General features: G+C 41.5%; 1 protein-coding gene across 2 annotated transcripts; it reads right to left on the reverse strand.

Moving 5' to 3' along the window:
• Positions 1–240: 240 nt before the first annotated feature.
• Positions 241–27576, reverse strand: LOC115514487 (serine/arginine repetitive matrix protein 1-like). 2 transcript variants are annotated; one of them, XM_030316522.1, is made up of 2 exons: positions 27397–27576; positions 241–1131 (listed from the first exon to the last, which is right to left on the reverse strand). In XM_030316522.1, exon 2 carries the CDS (start codon positions 1064–1066, stop codon positions 275–277), a length of 792 nt encoding a protein of 263 aa, XP_030172382.1. In that variant the 5' UTR covers positions 1067–1131; positions 27397–27576; the 3' UTR covers positions 241–274. The 2 variants fall into 2 exon arrangements, 1 of the variants encoding a protein (XP_030172382.1); XR_003968996.1 differs by lacking the exon at positions 241–1131 and adding an exon at positions 20736–20775.
• Positions 27577–27733: the final 157 nt, after the last annotated feature.

A 27733-nucleotide genomic window follows, 5' to 3' on the forward strand; every position in this document is an offset into this window, starting at 1 on the left:
GGGCAGCCGCAGCCGGCCGCGGGCTTTCTCCCGAAGCCGCTTGGAGCACCGCGGGGAGCGGTGCCTCCCTTCTCCCGGGTCGTTTCTGCAGACGGAAAACTCTCTAGTGTTTGGCCAACTTGGTGCCGGCGCGCCCGTTCCAGGTTTGCGCTTGGACTGTTTTGTTTTTGTTTTTGGCGGAACTACCGGGCAGGAAGATTGCACAAGTTGGGGGCGTTTTCAATCGGGTGTCAAAAAAAATTTTTTTTTTTTCCTTTCGGATTTGTCTGGTCCTTCACATTTCCTTTTTAAAGCACGTTGCTCCACGGAACTCACACTCGCACACTCCCCCGCGATCACTGACGACCCAAACACGCCCAGAGGAGCGCGGCCCGCTCGGGACGCGGCGGCGGCGGCGGCTGGCAGGCAGGCGGCGCGGGCCCGCGGGTCCTGGAGCAGGTAAGCCCGTGCAGTGTCGCAGCCCCGGGAAGTGGGGCGTGGGCTGCCGGGAGGATGGTCCTTCTGCGGCTTCCACCGTGCGTCCCGATCTCCTTCTCGGGGCCGAGTCTTGAGATGTCACCAACTTTCTCGTGCACTTTCCTCGGAACCCGAGTTCGGCTCCCCCCGGCGGCAGAGGGAGGGTGCCAGAAACGCGGAGAGAGCTCCCGCGGGGAGGTCCTCGCCATCCGTCTGGTGGGGAGTGACCCAGACTCCTCCGACGGGTGCGGCTCCCCCAGCCCTCCTCCCCCCGCCGGCTGGGAGGGTCGCGTACCCGTGCCTCGCGCTGTGACCTCCGAGAGGGGACGTGGCCTCCTAGGATGGCCAGTGACACACGCCCCGGCCCCGGGAAGGCGGGGCCCCGAGGTGTCCCCGAGGAGCGAGTGGTAAGTGGGTGGCGGTGTGGTGGGCGGGTAGGGGAGCGGCTCGCCGCCGGCCGCCTGGCAGGAAACGTGCTGGATCTCCTAGCCGTTGCTGCTCCCGAGGGTGGGGTTCCGGGGAGGGGACGGGGCGGGGGGACGTGCATTTGGTGTGTGTCCCCGAGGTAGCCTCTTCTGCCTTCCCGTACTCTTGGCATCACTTGCTGCATCAGGTAAGGTAACTCGTGTCCCCTTTTGGCTCTGGGTCCGAGGCTCTGGTGGTCCAAGGCCACTTCTAAAGCCAACAAAGCACTAATTTTAGGCTGTGCAACTTTTAGAAGGCACGCGGTTACAAGAGAATTCTTTTGCCCCAAGCCCGGGATTACGAAAGGGACTGTTTCAGGGTTGTTTCAAGGGAAGGAGAAAACGTGCCCGATCTCCTAGAGCCTGGGGACCCGCGCTTTGTTTTACGTTGAACTGGGGAGCTCCAGGTCTAACTTGGGGCGATCAGCTCCGCTTTCTGGGCTGTCCCGGAGAGAGTCTCCTTTCCTAGCCTCCAGGTCACCTGGGTCACCAGGGCCGCAAGTCAGTTCCCCATGCCGCGCCCGGGAGGGTCAGGGCACCGCTTGCTGCGGCTGGAATGCGCCGAGTTGGGGGAGCCTCGATTCCCTGTGTCCGGGCAGGGGCCGGGGCTCGCGGGCTCCGGGACCCGCGGCAGTAGCCGCATCCACTCGATTGTAACTTGCACGGGCCTCAGGAAGTGCGGTTGGCCCCTCCCGGCTGTTGCTGGTGGCCGTGGGGACCGCAGCCTGCGGGGAGCGCTGCGGGTCAGGGGAGAGCTGGAGGAATGCGAAACTCGTGGGTGCGTAGGCTACCACTGTACCCGGCGGCCAGGGCCAAGGTTTCCGCGGGGTCATTCTCCGCTCCCTCCATCCGAGTTTGTGGGACCAGTGAGACAGCTCTTTAACTTTCCTTTGGGTGTTTACCTAAAATTTATTGCTCCTGTAAACAGTATTAATCACCTTCCCTTGGAGCGTTTCCGAGAAAGAATGGCAGTTTTTGGCACTGGGCGGTTTTTTGGTACTATGTTTCAAGCAGAGCGGCAAATTCTTGGCCTCTTCGCTTCCCTTTCCACTATCTCTAGCGTTCCAGGGTTTGGGTTTCTGGTGTAAAACAGCGTGGACGCTTTCTGCCCAAGGACCTATACCGCATTTCCATCATAATTGCTAATTGTTCAATGTATTTTGTATTCTTACGTGGTCTAATTGCCAAATTGTTTTAAAATTAAAACATTAGCTTTATCTGCAAGGCCACCCCCTCTCCCAAGTTTATTGCCACACACTCAGGGCTTCTGTCCCCTATGACCAGCCAGACACGTTCTGAATAAAGAGTTGCGGAAGGTTGAGTTGAGTGCATTGGTTTCAGTGAGAAAGGTCCGTCTAAACTTTGCAAAACATAATTAGGAGGCAACAGAGACCCAAAGCAGTGGTAACAGTAAATTACAATTGTATAGGGCTTACAGCTTCTGAGGAAATATCCCATTAATTCATTCTCAGGGTCTCACCCAGCTTTGTGTGGAAGATGGCATGGCCTCTCTTCCATCCTGTGCGTGTGGAAGAGGACAGGGCACACTGAGGCACAGTGCTAGGGACCAAACTTGTACTCTGTCTCCTGACAACCACTTATAAGTTGCTGCAGCATTTGGTGATTTAGAAGGAGATATCTTTTCCCGGGATAGTACTCAGCTCGGAGTCCCCCTGCCCTTTCCTGCCAACAAGTGGCAGTCAGTGCTCTCACTGTTCAAATGGCCTTCTGTGATTCTCTCTCCTTCCCATTCTTTCCTTGTCCTCTGATCCTCTTTGTGCTGTATCTTTGTAGCATATAAGGGATTTTGCTTATCAGGAAGAGAAGATTTGAGAAATGATCTTAGGGTGGCAAAATAAAAAATTAGGGTAAAGAGATATTGGGAGAGGTCTTTGGCAAGTGTGGAAGTGAAAACCATTGGCTAAGACCAGTTATGAAAGAGAACGTTAGAACTGTCTCTTAAAGCAATAGTTAGTTGCTTTTCAGTAAAGAGAATTTTTGTTAGACAAACCTGATTTCCCATAATAAAATTTTATAAGCATTCTTCTAAACAAAGCTTCAAGTTCTTGAATATAATAAAATACACTTAAGAATTCAGCAAATCTTTTATAGGGATGTAACCCCCAAAACGAACTTAGTCATATAATAATCCCTAAAGTCTTAACAGTGGTAGACCAATATAAAAAAAAAATTTTTTTAAACTCAAAATTTGGCAGACTGATGGTCCAATCTACATGGTTCTCTCTATAGGAGAAAAAATTGTTCCTGAAGCTTTAGCAGTCTACCAGTTGTCTTCTGTCTCGAACTTTTAAACACTTAAAACATTTTTCTCTGGTAATTTTGACCTCTTTATTATTAGAACACATTCTTTTCCTGACTGGTTAGGAAAAATATACAGTAATTATTTTTTACATATATTTATGTTATAAGATAGTATGGTATTTCCTTGAATGTTACATATAATTAAACATTATAATATATAACATACTAGATATTACAGAAGTATGCAAAATGAAACATATTATAAAATAATAATACCATATGGTGTGTCCTTGACTTAAATGATTGGGTTGGCTAATGCTAGCTGGCAGTAAACTCTTGTTCTGATATCTGTTGTAATAAATGAATTAATGCCCATTATTTGCAGATTAATGTTTGGATGTGTTGACTGTTATATTCCCAGTTAAACAATTAATTATTTAATTGGCATTTGGGATCCACTTAAGGGGCTGTTAGGATAGAGCCAAGTTGCTGAACTTAAAATTGAATTCTGATTCTGTCTGGATTGTAGGGACGTTGTGTTCCAGGAAGAATCAGGTCAACACAGAGCTCTAATTATTGACAGTCTTTTAAAAATTTATTTATTTATTTATTTATTTATTTATTTATTTATTTATTTAGAGAAGGAGAGAGAGAGCAGGACTGGGGGAGAGAGAGAGAGAGAGAGAGAGAGAGAGAGAGAGAGAGATTGAGAGAGAGAGAGAGAGAGAGAGAGAGAGAGAATCTTAAGACACTGGGCTCAGTCCCACGATTCTGGGATCATGACCTGAGCCCAAATCAAGAGTCAGTCACTCAGCTGACCAAGCAGGCACCCCTCTAATTATTGACATTTAAAAAAAATTATTTATTTTGAGAGAGAGACAGAGAGAGACAGACAGTGCAGGAGGAGCAGAGAGAGAAGAGAGAGAGAATCTTGAGCAGGCTCTGCACTGTCAGGGCAGAGCCTGATGTGGGACTTGAACTCACGAACCTGTGAGATCATGACTTGAGCTGAAGTCAAGAGTCAGAAGCTTAATCGACCGAGCCACTCAGAGGCACCTAATTACTGACATTCTTAAAGAAAAGGTGGTGCTGCCAAGTAGAATCCTTAATTCTTTAAATTCTGAAGATGATTCTAATTAATTACTAAAGACTAAAATTATTTTACTGAGTGATAGCTATACTCAGCAGAATTCATATGATGTATCTTCTAGAACAAAATCTGTGTCAGTAGATCTGACGTGTAACTATCCAGATTTCTGTTGAATTCAGACCATTTTTGAGATCAGACCTGTATGTCCAACTGCCTTTTTGCTATCTCCACTTATATAACTTAGAGGGACCTCAAACTCAGCAAGTCCAAACCGCATTCATTATTTCTTCTGCCAGTGGCCTATCTGCTCCCCAGCTCCGCGAATGACTCACCCTCTGCTCAGTTGTCCAAACCAAAACTGGGCAGTCATTTTGCACCTTAGTATTCTGCACCTCTCGTACCCAGTCACTTCCCAAATGCCACTAATCTTTTGTATTTGATATCTAAATACCCCATATATCTACCTGTTTCTTTCCTGGTACCCTTGTTTGGACCAGTCATTTCCTGCCTGTAATATTATACTAGACAGAAGAGTAAACATCCATATGCTCTTTCTCTACAGTCCCCACTTACCATTTTCCTTTTTTTTTTGAGAGAGAGAGAGAGAGAGAGAGAGAGAGAGAGAGAGAAGGGGGGCAGAGGGAGAGGGAGAAAGAGAGAGAATATCTTAAGTAGGCTCTACGCTCAGAACCCTGAGATCATGACCTGAGCCAAAATCGGGTCAATGCTTAACCAACTGAGTCATCTAGGCACCCCTCCACTTATCATTTTACAACATTTGCTTTTTTTTTTTTTTTTTTTTTTTTTTTTTTATTTTTTTTTTAAATTTTTTTTTTTTCAACATTTTTATTTATTTTTGGGACAGAGAGAGACAGAGCATGAACGGGGGAGGGGCAGAGAGAGAGGGAGACACAGAATCGGAAACAGGCTCCAGGCTCCGAGCCATCAGCCCAGAGCCTGACGCGGGGCTCGAACTCACGGACCGCGAGATCGTGACCTGGCCGAAGTCGGCCGCTTAACCGACTGCGCCACCCAGGCGCCCCCAACATTTGCTTTCTCTCTCTCTTTCTCCCTCTCTCTCTGTATGTATGTGTATAGATAGATAACTGTACATGGATAGATAGACAGGTATATGCTGTCTTGTTTGAACTTAAGTTGAAGTTATCACATTTCATTGGTAAATGTTTCATCAGGTGTCTCCTATAATCAGAGATATTCACTTGCATAATGATAAAACCATTAACCAATATTAAAGAATTTTACTATTGATTCAATTATATTGTCTGATATATAGCCCCAGTTCATATTTCTCACATCATCCCCAAAATGTTTATTTTTTAAATTCTGAATCCAGTCAAGGACTACACTTGGTCGCCATGTTTCTTTGGTCTTCTTTAACCTGCACAGTTCTCCCTCCCTCAGGTGTTTTTATATTTCAAAACATTGGTAATTGTCAGCAGTCTAGATAATTTATTTTAAAAGTTTTTAAATGCTTATTTGTTTTTGAGAAAGAGAGAGAGACAGAGAGAGGGAGAGGGAGGGTCAGAGGGAGAGGGAGATACAGAATGTGAAGCAGGCTCCAGGCTCTGAGCTGTCAGCACAGAGCCCAATGCGGGACTTGAACTCATGAACCATGAGATCATGACCTGAGCTGAAGTCGGGTATTTAACTGACTGAGCCACCCAGGTGCCCCTAGATAATTTATATTAAAGACTATCCACAGTTTAGATTTGTCTCTTCATGATAAGTTTCATGTTAAACATTTTGGCAAGGATATTATATAGACGATGTGGTATATTTTCCATTGTATCACACGGTGCCCCATTATTGGTCATGTGAAGTTTGATGACTTGGTTGAAGTTAGGAGTTTTTTCCTCAAAATTCTATCATGGAAAAATTTCAGATATACAGACTAATAATTGAAAGAAATTTTCATTGAACACCTATGTGCCCACGTTCTAGGTTCTTTAATGTACAATTGCTGTATCCTGCCGTAGTCTTCATGGCTCCTCACCCATCATTCTGGTCCAGCTACAAACCAAAATGGTCTTTTCAGAAGGCAAATCTGATCATGTCACTTCCCAGCTTGAAGCCATCTGTTGGATCCCCCTTCCTGTCTAGAGAAAGATCAAAACCTTCACCTTGTCTCCAAGGCCCTGTCCCTGGTCCTGTCTACCTACTTTACCTAGTTCACCAGATCTCTCTCCTCTTGGCTGTTTGCTTTCCAAAGATACTGGCTCAGCTTCTTGAGTTCTCCATGATTCTTCCTACCACTTCACATGGAAGGCTCTTTTCTTTTCTTTTTTTTTTTTTTTGCTAATGAAATTCTCCTCCTCCTTGAAGGCTTGGCTCAAATCTCACTTCAAGAAAACTTTCTCTAATTGCCCAGGGCAGGTCAGATTCCTCTGCTGTATGCTCATATTACTTTATAGTTCTCATCTGTACTTTTGCAACATGTCAGTATTATAATGAAATAGTTCATTATATAATTAACAGCTTAGTGTCCATAAACTTCAAAATGGCAGAGGCTGGGTCTCTTTTTTAGTCGTATCCCCATTGCCCACATCAGTGCCTTGCACATAGAAGTTGCTGAATAAATATTAGCTGAATGAATGGTTAGTATATACAGTTGTATATGACTATGTATATAAAAATATATATATGTATATATAAATGTATATATATACATTTTTTCCCCAAGTCAGCACATTCCCTTTTCTCTTTAGGTATTGATGTCGAGCTGGACCATTATAGAAACCTGGAAGTCTTAAAAAGAGGATTTAATACAGTCTTTGGATTAAATTGAAACTCTGCAAAGATGGCCAAGTATGGAGAACATGAGGCCAGGCCTGATGATGGGCAGAATGAATTCAGTGACATCATTAAATCCAGATCTGGTAGGTAACAGAAGCTTAAGAAAATGATGGATTATTATGAATAAATTACTTTAGAAGACATGGGTTTTTTTTTTGGCTTGTTTTTGCATTGTTCTTGTGAGACAGACTTCTTTTGAGCAACACAGTTCTGATAAGTGACTATTGTAAAAAGTAATGAATGGGTCTCTGAGTGTCCTGTCTTAATTGCCAACTCATTTTGGTCTTATTGTATGCTTATGGGCACTGTTTGGTGAAATGCCTTCTGCCTCCTGTAGTTGAATGCTTTTCCTTGATGAGACCACCACTTTCCACACAGACGCACAGCTGAGCAGTTTTTTCTCGTTGTTCGAAGTTTTATGAAGTTGAATGGATTACGTGCTTAAAGTACAAAGTAGCACGGTTTCTGGTAAGGTGGTTCTTCCTGAGTCTTGGTTCCATTACTGTATATCCTTACATAACCATGTCTTTTTGGTGGCCAGGGTCAGGCCAACAGATATCTACCTTTGCTTTCCTTTTTGAAACTTTTTATCAGTCTCCTGAAGGTACACCTTTCACATGGGTAACCTAAGTCAGATTGATGGTTTTCATGTGACATTTAGATTGAGGACTGAAAGGTACCACTCTCTTCCTCGTTTTATCTATCTGTCTGTCTGTCTGTCTATCTATCTATCTATCTATTTATCTATCTATAATTGAGTGATTTTTGACTCTGGCTGTACAAATGAACAACTGGGGAGGCTTTAAAAAATGCAGATGCACTGGCTCCCCTCCAGACCTGTTGAATAAAAAATTTCTGCATTTTTAAAAATCTTCAAATATGATTCTGAGATGGGCTCTAGGCTCTAAGGGGAGATATTTTTGAGTAGACAGGGACTTTCTGACTTTTGAAAATTACACAGAACTCCACCCTGGGTGTGAACACTATACTTAAGTAACTTTGAGAGTTACTTTGAGGTATAAAATTACTTCCAGTGTAACTTGAAAAACAAAAAAAGGAACCTAATCCCTGTTTTTGCTGTGTGAACCATCTTTATACTATGTTAGGATCCTGTTTCTTAATTATTTGAAATTGCAAAAATACGTACTGAAAATAATCTGTAAATTAATAGAGACACACATTTAAGATACATATTTCCCTCCATGATACTGGTGTTGGTTAATTGGTAAAGGTTGTGGTTGTTATAGTCTTGGCTCTAAATATGTAGCTACTGTTGTGTAACTTTAAGGATCTTTTGGAGGTACAGCTTAATATCCTGTGTTACAGTACACTCTTAGGATGTTTTATTTCTCTAAATTTCTTTTTAAGTGTTTTTGTAGTGTAAAGTACTATGTAGATAAAAGAGATTATTAATATCTTCTTAAGGGCACAGAATGTAAATCCGGAAATATGTAAATGTAACAAAGAGGAAAAGAAAAGACACAACTTAACATATCCATGTTTGTCATGGTCTATAAGTTGCGAGGAGGCATATTCTTAGTTTTCTGAGTCAATGTCCATTACAGTAAGACCTTTGATATTGATAACTAGCCATGTCCATAGAAAAGTAATTATATAAGTTTAAAAATATTGAGTATATCTGATGAATACACATAACTTCTAAACTCTTCTTTAAATTAAATATTATCATTTAAAAAGACTGCCAGTTTTCTTACATTATTGGGGGACAGTTGGGCAGAAATTCTCATGTTTTTACCATATACATACCATTGGCTCAGTAACTCTATTTTTAGAGTTTTTCCCGAGGGAATATACAGACATGTACAAGCAGGAATTTGATCATAGCATTTTTATAATAGAAAAACATTGGACACACCGTAAAAATTCAGTACTGAGGATTGGTTAAGTCATAATTTCCCAAAGTATTTGTGAAGGAGTACGAGTTCTGATGTATACTTCAAAAACCAATGTCATGGGCCAATAACTTTAGGAAATAAGTGGTTAACCTGCTTTGTTGCTTTAGTGTAGGGCATCGCAACAGATCATGTAGAATCTCAGTGGAGCTAATTAAAATAGGGTATATACATAAAGTAGAACGTTGTACATTTACAAAGATGTTATGGATGTGTATAAAATACATTCATGATATTGTTAAGTAAAAAGTGTAATATGAAGTCCTATATGTGGGAAATACTTATTTCAAGAAGATTTAGCAGAGCATATGTTCATCTTGGTACTGTGGCATTATCATTTTTCTCTTTTTTGCTCACGTGTATTTTCTAAAGTTCTTTAATGAGTCTGTATTATGTAGTTCTTACATTTTTAAAGACTCTCAGATTGCTTAGAGTGTTTTAATGCCACAGCTATGACTGTTACTTTGGTGGCACCTACTTCACAACACATTGAAAAGTTAGCTGTTGCATAGCTGAGACATGAATCACTTTCTTTTGGCTGGATTATGTTGCAAAAGTCCGTAGATAAATTTGGATTTGAATGGGCCTGTATTAGTCCCAACCTTGCTTTCTGGAAGGCACTTTTTTGATTTTTTTTTTTTTTTTTTTTAATTTTTTTTTTTTTCAACATTTATTTATTTTTGGGACAGAGAGAGACAGAGCATGAACGGGGGAGGGGCAGAGAGAGAGGGAGACACAGAATCAGAAACAGGCTCCAGGCTCCGAGCCATCAGCCCAGAGCCCGACGCGGGGCTCGAACTCACGGACCGCGAGATCGTGACCTGGCTGAAGTCGGACGCTTAACCAACTGCGCCACCCAGGCGCCCCGTTGATTCTTTTAAGGTAAATATTAGTATACGGTGGTCAGGTCTCATAGTACTCTAAAATTTACGTATTGAAAAGGGATTTTTAGTTTTTTTATGTCAAAGGAATCATCTACATATAATGCGTATTTTTATTTTTTTTTTCAACGTTTTTTATTTTTTATTTTTGGGACAGAGAGAGACAGAGCATGAACGGGGGAGGGCCAGAGAGAGAGGGAGACACAGAATCGGAAACAGGCTCCAGGCTCCGAGCCATCAGCCCAGAGCCTGACGCGGGGCTCGAACTCACGGACCGCGAGATCGTGACCTGGCTGAAGTCGGACGCTTAACCGACTGCGCCACCCAGGCGCCCCTAATGCGTATTTTTAAAGATCTTCCTTGGATGTGTTCTATCCTGAATTTTTGACCTTTTCATTACTTTAAAGGAAAATGCAAAACTATGTACTGAAAATAATTTGTAAATTAACAGATACACGTTTAAGATACATATTTTTCTCCATGGGAATTTTATTTTTTTGGGAAATAAAATATAGTGAATTTTCTTATAGGAAAATTTTAATACTAATCTGTTCCTCTAAATTTCTTCCTTTTGGGGGACTAGATTTGGGGGAGGGGTAGAGATTGGGTGGGGAAAAAATTGCTATTGAGAGTATATTGATCACTTAAATCTGGGTTTATGAAGATTCTTCTCTTTCTTCCCTGAATCCTTGGGTTTGGGCAGCGTAAAAGCCTGGCATAATAGAAATATTTGTGCATTTAAGTTACTAGAATTATTTCAAAAAAATTTTTTTTTTAATTTTAGAGAGAACAAGCAAGCGGGGAGCAAGGATAGGGGTAGAGGGAGAGAGAGAGAGGGAGAGAATATCTTAACCAGGTTCCACACTCAGCATGGAGCCCGATGTGGGGCTCAATCCCAGAACCCTGGGATCATGACTTGAGCCAAAATCAGCAGTCGGACACTCAACCCACTGAGCCACCCAGGTGCCCCAGTCTCCTATATGTTCATATTGCTATTTGGCACTTTTCTTGTTTTGTGTGTTTGTTAATGTCCTCCCCACTAGAATTTAATTCTACAAGAGCAGGGACCAGTACATCCCTGGCATCAAGCCTAGGGCCCAGCTCTTAGTAGGTGAGCAATGAATGTTTATTCAATGAGAAAGGCTACAGAGCTGGAAAGTGCCAGAGCTGGGATTAGAATGCAGTTGCTCTGACTCCAGAAACTCTGCGTTTGACCTCTGCATATTGCCGAGTCTCCTACTAATTTACAAGGTAGTTTATTTCACTGCTGCTAGATGATTCTTCATTTGTCCCTGAACTTACTGCTTATTAATTTTGCACAGTATTAATTCGGTTTATACATCCCTCTGTCTCTTCCCTCCTATTCATAGACCCTGGGCTATGAGATAAGCTTCTCCAGGCTCTCTGGCATCATGGCCCTGCCAAGGGAGGGCCAGTTGTAGGAGATCCAGCCTGCTGCTCCCAGACTTGTCCCGGTCTTTCTCGCTTCTAGTCTCTGTCATTTATTCTTAAGGGTTAGCAAAGGGGAAAATGCCAGAGCACAGGCAGTCCTTTGGGTAGAAGGCAGAGAAATTGATAATTTGTTTGTGACGTGAATTCCCTTTTCTTTTTTCCTTTGACTGTTGCTCAAGGCTTTTCACTGGCTGGTAAAAAAAAGGTAGTGGATTTCAGATGCACTGCGATTTGGCACAGTTTAAGTCCTGGTCTGATGCCCAGATGGATATCTCTAGGATTGAAAGAGTTGGTAGAGGTGGGGGAAGGGGGAGGGAAGAAAAGAGAGAGGCCAGTGAAATAAAAATAAAATGAATTATTTAATAAGGAATATTATACCTGGTTACATTTATAGCAAGCCTCCTAGAAATATGCTGTGTTTGCAATAAAGTAAACTTGCTTAACAAGATTCAGTTTTATGAAAATTATGAGGAAGATTACCTTATTTGTTTCCCTTTCAGTGGCCTTTCTTTAGGAAGGACACTGGTTATGTTGCATTTAGGGAGTCCTTGATCTACTTTTCTCTTTCATTTAAAGAAATATCTGTGAGGGGATTTTTCTAAATAGCTTGAAGGACTATGAAAAATTATTTTTTTCCCCCCCTGAAGCTTTACTTGGCTGGAATACCTATGCTTTGGAGCGGGCTCTTTGAACAGGTTTGTTTTTTTCCATGAGCCCTGGGGATTTGTGGTGAGGGACGGTAACCCTGATGGAAATTCAACTCTGAGGAGTGCAGCTATTCTTGTAATGCGTATAAAAATATTCTCCATGTTGTCGCCTCATTACGTTGAAGGAGTGCAGTTCTAGAAGAGCCTTCTGTATTAATGTGATTCTCATGATCTGTTACTGTGGTGGTGGAAGCTCTGTAGGTGACCCATTCCCAAATGGAAAACATGAATTGCTGAGAATGTTCTAAGCGATGGAGGTGCATTAATTATATGGACAGAATGGAAAACTCAATTTTATTGAACCTTACTTGAGGCCAGAAGTTTGAACCAGAGGCTGATAGGATGATTTTCTGGGAACAAGCGAACACGCAAGATTATTGCAGCAGTTGTAAATATTAGTTAAAATTTAATTGTGAAAGGATACTCAGGTGGTTTCAGATGTAGGGGCTAGACTGTTTTCCCTTAAGCTGTGTGTGGAGGCAGAGGTAGTTACTATATTACTATTTTTATTTTTTTTGGTATGCCTTAACTGTTTAATAATAAATATACTCAATTCAGGATTTGAAATGTGAGTCATTGTGAGTTTTTAATATATATTTACTCTTGAAATGATGGCTCTTGGACTGAGAAAACTAAGCCAACTCTAGTCCTTTCACTTTTGCTTCCTCTGCCCTTGGATTTACACCTGTCAACTACAGGAGGCAGGTCTTTTTCACCTTTCGTGTAGCCTTTGCCCTGGGGCCTTTGAACAACCGCATAACTGAGGTTTACTTAAATCCTGTGGGTCTTCTCCAGGAGCTTGTACTCCTGGTCTGGTTAATAGGGGGAATTTTTTTGTGTGTGCTCATGTGGCAGCAATGATTAAGGTTTGGGGTGGTATAATCTCACATTGATTTTGAGAACTCAGTTTCTTTAAAAAAAAAAATCATTTCTATCATAGCCATTGAGCTCAAAGTGTAAAGCAGAAGACTAATATTTCATAGATGAATATTTTCAAATGAACTTTTCTTTTGATGGGGGGGGGGTGGTGGCTGGGTAGTTATTATGATTTCTGTCCAGTTCAGTAATTTTAACATTTAATTATGTAACAAAAAACTTTTTCCAAAGAGCAGAGAAAGCACATAATAACATTTCTTATGTAGCAGAGAAGCTCATTTAAAAATTGACTTTGTGTCTCTAAAGTGGTACAGCTTTGAAATAAATGCATCCACTGTAGTTTAAAAAGTATTATCTGTTTAGATATTTTTTTTTTAATTCCAGTTTTAGTATTTGAGAATATCTTCCATTCCACTTTCTAGTTAAGATTTTGGTGTGCGTGTGTGTGTGTGTGTGTATGTGTGTGTGTGTGTATACATGTATATATATGTGTGTGTGTGTGTGTGTGTGTGTGTGTGTATATGTGTATATATATATATAATGGGGGGTGTGGATAGCATTTTGAGGTTGATATTCACTGATTGGTTTTCACAGGCTATGTGTGAATCATGTTACTTAATGTTAATTCAGTAATTACATAGATGGATATGTATGCTTTTATTTTGAAAGTTGGGTTTTGGACTCATCCTGTATGGTATTCTTTTTTTTAGAGGGAGAGAGAGAGAGCGAGCACAAGCAGGGGAGAGGGGCAGAGGGAGAGAAAGAGATTGAGAGAGAGAGAGAGAGAGAGAGAGAGAGAGAGAGAAAGGATGAGAATCAGAACTTGATCTCATGACCCTGGGATCACGATCTGAACCAAAACCAAGAGTTGCATGCTCAACCAACTGAGCCACCCAGGTGCCCCCATCCCACGTGGTATTCTTAACTCAGGCTGCACATCAGAACCACCTTCTAGATTCTGATTCAGTCCTGTGGGGTGGGGACTGGGCATCTGGAGTTTTAGCAAGCCCCTTTGATGAATGGAGAAGGAAGGCAGGTTGAAGACTTTTGGAACTAAAGTGAAAATGGTGTGTGCATTTCAGAGGAGCGAGGAGAACTGTAGTCAAATGTTGAAGATTCTTTCTCTACTTCCCTTTGAACATTTAAAAAAGGCAATGGATTCTTCTATTGGACATTTTTTCTTTTGCTTTGTATTTTGAAGAGTTTGGGTTATATTGAGCAAAGGTAAAACCATGGAGAGTGGGGGAGGAGAGTGATGAAATTTGGTACATTTCTTCTCCTGGCCCTTTAAACCAGAAGATCATACCAAAATATTCAGCAGCAAAATACTTCTTATTGAGTTCCTTGGTCTTCAGCTCATTGTACTTAACCTCTTCCTGCTGTAAGCCTATGCCATATCCTGAAGTCTTACATGGAGTCCTCTGATCAATTCACTGTAAAAACTTATTGTGTATATTTTCTAAGAAATTATTTCTAAGGTATGTTTTTGACTCATGGTGCAGAAGAGATTCTCGTGTCTAATCCTGTATGCTAGTTTTCCTTTTTTTTTTCTTTTTAGTTAAGTTATAATTTATTCATACAGTGGAATAATTTGCAGTAAAAAATTCACCAGTTTTTTCTTTATTGATGTGGGGTGATTTCTAAAGATGTGATATAAAGTATAAAACATAAACAACATTTTGCTAGTTTACTTATATTCTTTAATGTTGGAGACACTATTACACATGTATTTCCCTCCCTGTTTTTGTAATTTTGTTTTTAAAATTTACTTATTTTTTTAAAGTTTACTTATTTTTGAGAGAGAGAGAGAGAGAGAGAGAGAGAGAGCGAGCATGAGTAAGGGAGGGGCATAGAGGGGGAGGAAATCCCAAGCAGGCTCTGCACTATCAACGCAGAGCCTGACACAGGGCTTGAGCTAACGAGCCGTTGAGATCATGACTTGAGCCAAAATCAAGAGTTGAACAGTTAACTGACTGAGCCACCCAGGCACCCCTGTTTTTGTAATTTTCAATAGGTGGCATCTAATACTTATATTTAATATAACTAGACTTCTTTTGATATAAAGTAATTTGCCTATCATTCTTTTAAAATGAGTGCATTTTAAAAAATGAATAATTGTTTTTATGTCAAAGATGAATTAACAGTGAAGTGACTTTTGGACCGATTAGGAGTTAAGTGACTTTTGGGCCACTCTAGCAAGTTCCTTTGAGGATCCGTAAATATACCTCAGAGGTCTTGACATGTCCTCGTATTCATTTAACTAAACCAAGCCAAACCCAACTCCCACTTTCTTATAGACCTTGAGTTATGTCTTTGAGCTCTAATCTTTAACCTCTTTGAAGATGTAGGAAGAGATTTTAATTTCTTCATTGATTAAGCTTCAGGTGGTTCAAAATATGTAATTTCTGTTACATATGTCACTGTGTGGAATTTGACATCGTGTGTCAGAATTTAAGGGGACCTGTTCCTGGGGACATTTTTAAGATTGAGGTTTAAAAAGGGAGCACCTGGTAGGGCATAAACAGGAAGATAATTTCTATCTGAATAGAGACTTTTGTGTAGAGGTTGGCCGTGTGGGAGGTATGGGGAAGTTTCAATGAACTACTTAGGAAGGAGGCTTCTCAGAGTTATTTGAAACAGACCACAAAATAAAACCAACAAAATCTACTCCCAAACAAATAGACTTAAAAACAAAATTTGGTTTTAAGTTGTAACCGATTCATTTTTCAATTGTTATATTGCCAGTTTTAAGATACATTGTCTTTTTAAAATTGAGATATAATTGACATTATATTAGTTTCAAATGTAGTGTAATGATTTTTATTTGTATATATTTTGAAATGATCACCACAGTAAGTGTAGTTAACACCATTAGCATAGATAGTTACAAATTTTATTTCTTGAGATGAGAACTTTTAAGATTTACTCTCTTAGCAACTGTTGAATGTATAATACAGTATCATTTAACTGTAGTCACTGTGCTGTACATTACACCCCCATGATTTATTTATTTTATAATTGGAAATTTGTACCTTTTGACCTCCTGCATCTATTTCACCCATCCCCCGTCCCCATCTCTAGCAACCAGCAATCAATTCCCTGTATCTTTGAGCTTCATGGTGGTGGTAGTGATGATGGTGTTTTAGATTCCACATATAACAGGGATCGTATGGTATTTGTCTTTCTCTGTCTGACTTATTTCACTTAGCGTAATGCCCTTTGTGAAGGCCCATCCATGTTGTTGCAAATGGCAGGATTTCTTTCTTTTTTATGGTTGAATAATTATTGTATGTATACATCACATTTTTTTTTTTTAATCCATTCATCCATTGAAGGACATTCAGGTTGTTCCCATGTCTTGGCTGTTGTAGATAATGCTGCAGTGAACATAGGGCTGCGTATATCTTTTTAAGTTAGTGTTTTTGTTTTCTCTGGATAAATACAGAGAAGTGGAATTTCTAGATCTTATGGTAGTTCTATTTTTAGTTCTGTTTTTTGAGCAGCCTCCATATTTTCCATAGTGGCTGTACCAATTTCCGTTCTTACCAATAGTGCACCAAGATTTTGTTTTTTCTTCACTTTCTTGCCAACCTTTTTTTTTTCTTTTTTTCTGGTCTTCTGTTTTTAAATGTTTATTTTGAGAGACAGCATTGGTGGAGAGGCAGAGAGAGAGGGAGAGAGCAAATCCCAAGCAGGCTCTGTGCTGACAGTGGGGGAAGAGGGAGAGCCCAGTGCGGGCTCAAACCCATGAACCACGAGATCGTGACCCAAGTCAAAATCAAGAATTGGGACACCCAACCAACCGAGCCACCAGGTGCCCCATTTTTCTTGTCTTTTTTTGATAGTGACTATTCTAAGAGGTATTAAGTGATAACTCCTTGTGGGTTTGATTTACATTTCCTCAGTGATTAATTTGCATTTCCTCAGTGATTAATGATGTTAAGCACCTTTTTATCTACCTGTTGGCCATTTGTACATCTTCTTTTGAAAAATATCTATTCAGATCCTCTGCCTGTTTTTAAATCAGATTTTTTTTTTCGCTATTGAATTGTATTAGTTCTTTATATATTTTGAATATTAACCTGTTGGAGGAAGGCATTGAGAGGATGTGACCACTAACTGACTTGCAAGCTGGACCTGGCAATCAGAGCCTCCTCACCCCCTCCCATGTCCTTGGAATGTACGTTGTGCCCACTGTTCCTGCCCTAGGAACTACTTCTGTTTCTTTGGACTCTCCTTGCCACCCAGGCACCCCTGCATGTATGTTTAAATGAAACATTTAGGGATGTCTGCCACCATCTTACCTTTTTAGCAGCCCTCCTCCCCCCCAATAGGCTGTGAAGGAGGTGCATGGTTCCATGTGAGTACTGCCCACAGCCCTTTTCCTGACTTTGTGATGTAGCTTGCTTTGTTTTCTGTGCTTGGTTGTTTTACCCCTCCTAAGCTGCCAGTTTGGAGACCTCCATTCTTCAAACAGCATAAATGCCACAAGGCATTCTACTCTTCGATCACTGAGCCAGAATCAATCTCTCCCTCTTGTTCAGTCTCTATTTCTATTTTTGGCTGTTCTTGCTGTGTATGGTCCATGCTCCCCTAATCTGACTTTCTGATGCCAGCCTTCAGCTTAGTCTCCACATGCAGCAAGTGCACAATGAAGGCTTACTATATATGCTAATGGTTAAAAAAAAATCAGACTTGCTTATATACATACTTTATTCACTCAGCAAATGTCTCTTGTTCCGACATTAGTGCTAGGTGATGGGCTCAGAGGTGAGCAAGACACATGTCTGTTCTTAAGGTGCTCCCAGGCTAGTTGGGAGGAGAGAAATAAATAGAAATCCTGTACAAGAAACAGGGCAATGCACACAAGGCCACGGGAACATGGAAGGAGGAAGGAGAAACTCTTGTCTTGGTGAGAATGAGGGTAGGGTTGGTGGTAGCACCTTAACAGGGGGGAATTTGAAGCGTGCCTTGAAGGATGCTCAGGAGGTAGGCATGTGGACAGTGAGGGAAGGACATGGCAGGTTAATGGAAAAGAGCAATGCATTTTGAGTCTGTTGCTGGTAGACGAGTATGGCTGGGGTCTTGTGGATGGTGGGATAGGTTGGGGCCAGATTTTGAAAGCTTTTCTGAAGCAGGATAAAGATTTGATCATTTCACTGCAGGGAGCCACCACAGGAGTTTTAGTGGGTTAATGATGGGCTTAGTACTATTTTTCAGAAAGATAACTTGGTTGGCAGTGTGAAAGGTAAATTTAGTAAGGGAGCAGAGTTGGGGGAGGCAGGGAGTGGGGAAGGGTTATGAAAATAATTGAGGGTAGAGATTATGGGGGCCTGAACCAAAGCGGTACAAGTGGAGACGGAGTAGGGAAAGGATTTGAAAGATGGTTAGCAGTTAGTAACAACATATATGAAGCTGCCATGTAAACCTCACTTTCACAGGATCGGTTTTATGTTTTTCAATTGGCTGCATAGGTTTTTTCAAATTGTGTTTAATTCGGGTTCTCAGCACTTTTAATTATTAGCTCTTCCTCCATAATTAATTTTTTTAAGCTGATTTATTTTGCCTAAGGACATAGTTCTTTTTTTTTTTTTTAATTTATTTATTTTGAGAAAGAGAGAGAGAGAGAGAGAGAGGGTGTGCTCATGCACGTGTGCAAGTGGGAGGGGCAGAAGGAGAGGGAGACAGAGAATCCCAAGCAGGCTTCTGTTGTCAGCAAGCAGCCTGACTCGGGGCTTGATCCCACTACCTGTGAGATCATGACCTGAGCCAAGATCAAGAGTCAGACACTTAACTGACTGAGCCACCCAGGTGCCCCCAGAATTAATTTTCTTAACTTGCTTCATTTCTACATTTTAAAGGTAGCTTTAATTACTCATCAATTACATTGACTACTGCTATTTTTCTAAAGTGTTATCTCTTGGTCAGTTTGTTTCAGTAACTTTGAATTGAGTTGTTTCAATAGCATTTGTACTTTTGTTTTCTTTTTTTTAATGTTTATTTATTTTGAGAGAGAAAGAGACAGAGGGTGAGTGGGGGAGGGGCAGAGAGAGAGAGAGAGAGAGAGAGAGAGAGAGAAAGACACAGAATCTGAAGAGGCTCCAGGCTCTGAGCTGTCAGCACAGAGCCCGACATGGGGCTTGAACTCACAGACCGCGAGATCATGACCTGAGCTGAAGTCTGATGCTTAACTGACTGAGCCACCCAGGCACCCCTGTACTTTTTCCTTTAAGTATGTTTTGAAAGAAAAGTCTTGCTTCAGGAAAAAATTAGATTAATTAAAATGTGAAGAAAGAGAAAGTTTGTTCATGTTTATTTAGTATAATATAAAAGTTCTTTGAAATGGTAACAAAAGAAAGGTAATATTAATCTCATCTTAAGTGCAGATAATAGTCCTGGACAGCTAAAAGAAAATCTGTATGTGAAAGGAGTCTGGAAAACTATTTCAGAGGAACTTTGATTGAAGAACAGAATGTTTCATGTGACTGTGTGAAGATAATGTCATACTATATTACTAATTTCAGCTCCAACAGATAGGCTAGAGTAAATGCAAATTAAAAATAAATTAAGAACAGATGTTGAGAAATACCTTTCATTTAGGGAATAATTAAATAGTGGAAAGGTCATTGGAGTTTAGTCAATAAAGCTGGGATGCTTAGAAATCATAATTACTCAAGTAACAGATGCTTTTCTTAATATGATGCTTTGCTGTGGAGGTTTGGGTAATAGGAGAAAGAAAAGGCTGTTATTGTATTGTTTTTCTTTTGAGTTCCATCTTGTAAATGCTTATATTCAGTAGGCTAACTTTAAATTCTGGTGTGTAACCTGTTATCTCAGAATGGTGGTTCCCTTGACCTTTAAGACAAAATAAAAGGTCTCATTTGAAAACTATGCATTGTTGGGTTGGGCATTGGTGGTGTCTAAGGTTTTGATTTGGCCAGTTTAATTGTCACTTTTGGTTGTGAATCTAGGCTTTCTTTAAGATTCAGTTCTATCTGGGGTGCCTGGCTGGCTCAGTCAGTTAAGCGGCTGACTTTGGCTCAGGTCATGATCTCACAGTCTGTGGGTTCAAGCCCCAGGTTGGGTTCTGTGCTGACAGCTCAGAGCCTTGAGCCTGCTTTGGATTCTGTGTCTCCCTCTCTCTCTGCCCCTAACCCACTCGCATTCTGTCTCTGTCTCTCTCAAAAATAAATAATAAAAAACATTAAAAAATAAAAAAAAAAAGATTCAGCTCTATCTTATGTTGTGGAGATTGTTAGGGAAGAACTTATTTGAGTCTGTATCTACATTTATCTACTTTATCTAGTCTATCTATAAAAGACATTTTTTTAAACTTTTATTTATTTTTTATTTTAAAGATTTTACTTTTTTTTAAAAGTTTATTTATTTATTTATTTAGTGAGAAAGAGAGTGTGCACACGAGAGGGGTAGGGGCAGAGAGAGTGGCGGGGTCTGGGCTGAGTGCACTGCCAGTCAGACTGACGAAGGGCTTGAACCCATGAACTGTGAGATCTTGACTTGAGCTGAAACCTAGAATCTAACACTTAACCCGACTGAGCCACCCAGGCACCCCAATTTCCTGAGATTTTTGACTGACCCTAGAATGAGCATCTGGAGAAAGAATTAAAACAAAAAAAAATTTTTTAATGTTTATTTATTTTTGAGAGAGAGAGAGAGAGAAAGAGAGAGGGAGAACCAGTGGGGGGAGTGGCAGAGAGAGAGGGAAACACAGAATCCAAATCAGGTTCCAGGCTCCAAGGTGTCAGCACAGAGCCTGATGCGAGGCTGGAACCCACAAGCTTCGAGATCGTGACCTGAGCCGAAGTCGGATGCCTAACCGACCAAACCACCCAGGTGCCCCTGGAGAAAGAATTTAAGAGATGGTAGATTAGGACAGTGGAAGATGAGGAGTTAAGAAGTAGTTTTTGATTTTTATTATTTTTAGCAGATACAGGTACTTGTATCAGCTGACCTGGTTGGCTTATGGAGGAAGTGGGAGGGGTTATCAAGAAATGCTTGTAATGGATGCAATTTTTTTTTTACAAATGTGCCTCTGCACATTTTCTGGGCAAAAGTGTCCACAGTTTTTATCACATTATTAAAGGAAGCCTATGACCCACCAACAAGTTGAGTCTTGTTAGGGCTGTGTCTTGTAAGGGGTTTCTTTTTTTTTTTTTTTAATTTTATTTATTTTCAGAGAGAGAGAGCATGCATGAGTGAGCAGTGAGGGGGGGTGTGGAGAGAGAGAGAGAGAGAGAGAGAGAGAGAGAGAATCCCAAGCAGGCTTCATGCTGTCAGCACAGAGCCTGACGTGGGGCTCAATCCCACAGACTGTGAGATCATGACCTGAGCAGAGATCAGATGCTCAACCAACTGAGCCACGCAGGTGCCCCTCATTCTTTTTTTGCTGGAAATGAAATGGGCAGTTGATACTCTGGCATGAGATTAAGATCCACACTATTGATACAACTTAGATCCTGGACATTAGGTTATAGCTCCTGTTGTCTCAGAGCCATTTCAGGCAAAGGACCTCATTGCTAAAATTAGGATGAGTAGACACAAAGTTTGAAGGGCAAAATTTCCGATAATATTTGACCCAGTTTTGCATATAATGAATTTTTATTTGTTGATGAATCTTTCTCTTTTGTTGCTAAAAGTGGCAAATAATCAGACGTAAATTACTAATTAACAGTCTGGTTCAGATTTTTTTTTTTTTAATTATTGGAACTTATGCTTCATCAAGCTCAGGTGGAGTGGGTATCACAATGCTTTAGTTTTTCTCACATCAAAGGTAATTTCTTTTTTCAAAACTGTTGTTATATTTGTCACCTGAAAACAGGCCAGTCTCTTTCATGCTCATGGAGTAAAAGTAGTAGTAGTTCTCATTGGAGGACTCTGCTCCCTGATTGCTCCTCCTTTTACATCCGGATCAGACCCCCCTGCCCCCACCTTAAACCTCATGTCATCAAATTGCATGACCAGCAAGACCTCATCGTTGAGATGCCACTCAGTTCCCCCATCGTAACCTCTTACTTCTGGGTGACTTCAGCTCCTGGGTCACTGTCTCTAAAAGTTACTCTTGTTTAGTGATTTCAGGATGATCCTTCCAACAGTTGTCTCTCGGTTTTGAACTTCTCTTTCTTGCGAGCCTGTCTTCTGCTGCGGCCGTAATATCTTGGCAAAACCATATCGTCAGTTATGACTGCAGCCCCTCCACAATCTGCATTTTAATTGTCACGCTTACTGCCCACTGCGTCTTCTACTTCTGGCTCACTTCCTCTTGTATCACCGTTCCAGCCATCTCTGATGCAGTGGGATCTCTAACCCACTGCTCCTGCCACCCTTAGGCTGTTGCTCATCCCTTCGTGTCCCCTCTTTGCTCTCACTGAGATTCCGTGGTCAATCACAATCACTCCTTTGCTTTCATTGTCTTTCCTGTTTCATCACAGTTGTGTCAGACTCCACCCCTGGCTAAATCTGACACTTCACCTACTCTGTACCAGCCCCTGCAGAGGAACGAGGGTGGAGAAGAACAACCCTAATGCTTTACTTCAGTGAAATTCATGTTCACATGAGAGACCTTAAGGCTGCCTGACAATCGCCCTTCCGCTGTTCTACATTATTATTTCACACGTCTTCTCTTTCCGGAAACATTCACCCCTTCCTCCCCATCCTGATGCTTAGCTGATGACTTTGCCTATTCTTGTCCTAAGAAAATTGAAGTAAACTGAAGAGGAATCCCCAGGGTCCAACACCACATCTGCCTCCAACCGGCACTTTCTCAAGGCCACCCCAACCATGCATCCTCTTGCTTGCTCAAGGACCTCTCCCTTCTCTCCTCTGCATCTGTACTATTCCCTCTCTAGTGGGTCCTTTCCAACAGCATAGAAAGTATTATTTTTCCTCTCCTAAAATAACTGTGCCCTTGATCCCACCTCTCTCTCCAGCTACCACCGTATTTTTCTGTTGCCCTTTTTGAAAGACTTCCTCAAGAGTTTTATATGCCCATGGTTGCAATTCCTCTCCACTCATTCTCTCTTAAAGCCACTTTAAATAGGCATAAAACTATTCAACTAAAAGTGCCCTTAGAGTTGCTACAGAGTCCCCTATTGCTAAAGGAAGGGGTCAGTTTCCAGTTTTTACTCTGTCAGTAGCATCAACACAAAGTTGATCATTCCGCCCTCCATGAAACACTTTCTTCACTTGGCTTCGAGGATGCCCCACACTCTCCTGGTGTCCCTCTTGTTCTTCTTTGCTGATTCTTCTTCCTAACGTTGGAGGGCATAGTACTTGGACTTCCTCTTTGTCCCACTTGCTCCCTTTGTCATCTCTCATCTTTTGGTTTGAAACACCATCTGAATCCTGGACTCATATTGCTAGCTCTGACCCAGTGATCTCCTGCTGACTCCTGCTGAACTGCATATTTCCTTTTTTTTTTTTTTTTAATGTTTATTTCTTTTTGAGAGAGAGAGAGAGGGAGAGAGTTCAGGGGAGGGGCAAAGAAAGAGGGAGACAGAGAGTCCCAAGCAGGCTCTGTGCTGACAGCACAGAGCCTGATGCAGAGCTCCATCTCATGAAACATGAGATCATGACCTGAGCTGAAATCAAGAGCCAGATGCTTAACCAACTCAGCCCCCCAGGTGCCCCTGGACTGCATACTCTGTTTCCTTTTGTACACTAGACATCTCCACATGCTTGTTCAAATCTGAACTCCTGATCTCCCTGTAAGGCAAACCTGATGCCACACTCCTGCCTAACCTTCTTAAAGGCAATCTGATTCTTCCAGTTGTTCAGGTTGAACATTTTGGGGGCATCCTTGTAGTCTTTTCTTTTTCTTATAACCACATCCAATCTGTTTATCCAGAATCTAGTTGCATTTTATCATCTCCACAGTTATCGCTTTGGTGTAGGCCACCATTATTCTTGCCTCAATTTCTGCAGTCCCCTCTTTACTGGTCTCCCTGCTTTTCCCTTTGTCCCATGAAGGCTGGTCTCAGCCAGCAGCAGAGTGAGCCTCTTAAAAACTGAAGTAGATCCGTATCACCCTGGGTTCACAATTCTGCAGTGACCTCCCATTTTACCTAACAATAAAAGCTAAAGAGGGGCGCCTGGGTGGCTCAGTCGGTTAAGCGTTGGACTTGGGCTCAGGTCATGATCTCATGGTTTGTGAGTTCGAGCTGCATGTCGGGTTCTGTGCTGACAGCTTGGAGCCTGGAGCCTGCTTCAGATTCTATGTCTCTCTCTCTCCTCTCTACCCCACTCATACTCTGTCTCTCTCTCAAGAATAAATAAACATTAAAATTTTTTTTTAAAACCTAAAGACCTTACAGTGACCTCCAGGGTCCTGGGTGATCCTGCCCAACTTCACCTCCCCTTACCCTTTTGCTCCTTGTTCACAGGTGAAGGTCTCTCAGTTCAGGACCTTTGCCTTGGTGGCCCCTGCCTGGAGCACTCGTTCCTCAGGTGACCATATGGGGGACTCCCTCCTCTCCAGGACCTACCAGACCACCAGTGAAAACTGCAAAGCCTCCCTTCTTCACTCTTTACTCTGCACCATTTTCCCCGGCTTTATTCTGTTCCGTGGCACTTACCAGCCACCAGCATGCTTGACAGTTTACTGGTTGGCATGCTGATGTCTCTCAAACAGAATGTGAGCTCCAGAGGACATGGTTGTCTGGGTTGAATCACTAGTATCCAGAAAAGTACTTGGCACATAGCATATGCCCAATAAATAGATGTTGAGTGACTAAACAAATTGTGCTTTTTATTGCTTTCAACAAATGTGTAATCCCTGAGACACATATCATTTTGATCTTTATTGTACTGATTGATTAGCTAGCCTGTGACTGTTTCCCAAATGCTGATTGGCAGACCACTTGATGTTTTCAACAGTAGGGAAATGAGAAGACTAGGCCAATGTCATGGAGATGTGTGTCACTGCTGGGCTGTCAGCTGCACTTTCTTTTCCAAGTTTGCTCTTTATTCTGAGAGTATGTTAATTTTTTATTTGGCATGAAAATACCCATTTAATGAAATGATGGTGATAGTTTTTCTAGGAGATGAATTCTGGCAGTAGGAAGCTTTCTTTAGGTTAAGCATGCCGAAAGGGGCCCAGAATTGGGTTCTCCAAAGTAACTGGGCTAATATTTTGCTTTGTTAACTGATTCGCATCCTCCCTTTCTCCTCCCTCCCCTCCCCCATCTCTTCCCTTCCCTCCCTGCCTCCTTTTCTTCCTTCCTCACTTTCCTTTTTTCCTTTCTAGTAAGAAAGTCCTTCTGGAAACAAGTCTTAGATGGAGGTTCATTTTCGGAATGTGACAATGCGTTGCTATTCTCTTTAATCAGGGCGGACAGGCAGGGTGTAGCTTTCTATAAAGCAGGGTTTGGGGGATGGGACTGGCAGGTAGATCACCCCAGGCCCCTGAGGGTTCTTCATGGGTTTGGAACATAATTTAAAATTACTGCTTTAGTTGATGGGCGCCTGACTGGTTCAGGCGGTGGAGCGTGCGACTCTGGATCTCGGGGTTGTAAGTTCGAGCCCCACATTGGTTGTAGAGATTACTTAAAAATAAAATCTTAAAAAAAATAAATAAAATCACTGCTTTAGTTAATAAATTCTAGGGGACTTGCATGCCCTATTAATAAGAAAGGTCTTACCTTAGTCTCAGAGAGGAGTTAGGTTTTGTTTTGTTTCTGCAAATAACTAGCTTTATGACCTTGAATAAATCACTCAGTCTGTACAGTTAATTGATTTGTTTGTAAGGGTAGGAGTGTGCACTAGATGACCTCACACTGATCACTTTATAAGCTCCGGAGAACCACATTGTTAATGCTTCATCGTCAGAGCGATGCCAGCGAAGGGTCGTGTTCTGTTACCTTCTTTCTTATTGTTGTAATTTCGGTTTTGTCTGAACTGATCTTGTGACCTTCCCAAATATCGTACACACTTGGGTTCTTCCAAACAATATTGTTTTGGGGATTACAGAAGGGATTGTATGATAGCATTTGGGATAAACATGTTATCTCTAAATTGGGTTAGGTGTCAAGCATAGCATGATGTTATTATTTTATACAAGATTTGAAAAGCAGAATAAGAAGACGCTACAGTATTTAAAAATTTTATTAGCACTGCCTTGTATCTTGTAATACAGCTCTGAATCGCTATTCAGATGTGGTTTTGAATCTAAGCATGGCCACCTTTTGGCTCTGTGAACTTGGGCAAATTGCTTAGCTGCTTTGTGTCTCAGTTTCCTTATCAATAAATTGAGGGTAGTAATGGTACCTACTTCTTTGTGTTATAAAAATTAAAGATGTTAATATATGTAAATATTTCTTAAGTACATCCAGAATTTTTGCTTTTTATTATTGCTATTATTATTATTTTTTAAGTCAACTTTATGCCCAATATGGGGCTTGAAGTCATGACCCTGAGATGAAGAGTCGCAGTGCTTTACCGACTGAGCCAGCCATGTGCCCCCAAGATTTTGCTTTTTTTTAAAATTTAGATTATTTATTTATTAAAAATTATTTTTAATTTTTATTTATTTGGGGGGGGAGAGAGAGAGAGAGAGAGAGAGTGAACATGAGCAGGGGAGAGGGACAGAGGGAGAGAGAGAGAATACCAAGTGTGAATGCTTCATGCTGAGTGTGGAGCCTGACTCGGGGCTTAAGCCCATGACCCTGAGACCATGATCTGAGCTGAAATCAAGAGTCGGATGCTCAACCGACTGAGCCACACAGGTGCCCCTAAAATTTTTTTTAATTTTATTTTTTGAGAGACAGCAAGAGAGAGAGCAAGTGTGCAAGTAGAGGAGGGGCTGTGAGGGAGAAAGAGAGAGAATCTGAAGCAGGCTCAGCGTGAAGCCCAACTCAGGGGCCCAATCTCACCACTTTGGGACCATGACCTGAGCCGAAAGCAAGAGTTTAACACTCAACCAACTGAGCCACTCAGGCATCCCCAGAATTTTGCCTTAAAGCTTTTTCTCTTTGTATTTACTATGAAGACATTCTAGGATAGACAGAGCATTTTCAGGTCATTTTATACACTTTTAGGTGGCATGATTAATTTTCATATGGAACTCATTTATTTTTTTCTTGTGTGTTTGCCATATATTTGACACATTTTTCTGGTAGGATTTTTAAAAAAATAACTCTGCCTTCATATAAAATCCCTCCCCCTTTCCCCCATTTCTTTCTTTCTTTCTTTCTTTCTTTCTTTCTTTCTTTCTTTCTTTCTTTCTTTCTTTCTTTCTTTCTTTCTTTCTTTCCTTTTCAAAGGCTTGGTACTGTGGTCTTTTGTCTGGGACCTCTGTAGTTGACTCTTGGTATGGCTTAGCATACATACCTCCTCGAAATCTAATTTACAACCAGTTTATTTAGGTCATTTGCAAATGTATTAGTGAGAGAGAGGCTGCACTCATGTACCAAAAGAAATGTCAAAATTCAGCGGCTCAAAAAAGATCAAGGTTTATTTCTCTCTCACCTTACAGTTCAGACTTGATGAGTGATATCGGTGGCTCTGCTCCATACGGCCTCTCAGGGATCCTGGTCCCTTCTTTCTTGTTATTTGGCATCCCACATTGTTGTCTCATCTTCTCGGTTGTGGCTGGCACCTCGATACTATGTCCAAGTTGTAGTCCAAAGGAAGGCGAAGAGAGGAAGGGAGAAAAAAAACAATTTCCTTTTTAAAGGATGTGACCTAGCGGTTGCATGCACGATTCACTTGCCATCCCGCTGGTGGCAGCTAAGTCACATGGCCTCATTTGGCTGCAGCGGACCTTGAGAAAGGTGTTTTGCGTTGAGGCAGCCCTGTGCTGAGC

This window comes from Lynx canadensis, chromosome B2 (assembly GCF_007474595.2).
Source record: "Lynx canadensis isolate LIC74 chromosome B2, mLynCan4.pri.v2, whole genome shotgun sequence".
Taxonomy (NCBI): Eukaryota; Metazoa; Chordata; class Mammalia; order Carnivora; family Felidae; genus Lynx; species Lynx canadensis.

Bases quoted from the DNA above. Each gene is read 5' to 3' on its own strand.
- LOC115514487 (XM_030316522.1), bottom strand. From the start codon at position 1,066: ATGCAGCAAGTGATGCCAAGAGTACGGGAAGGCAGAAGAGGCTACCTC.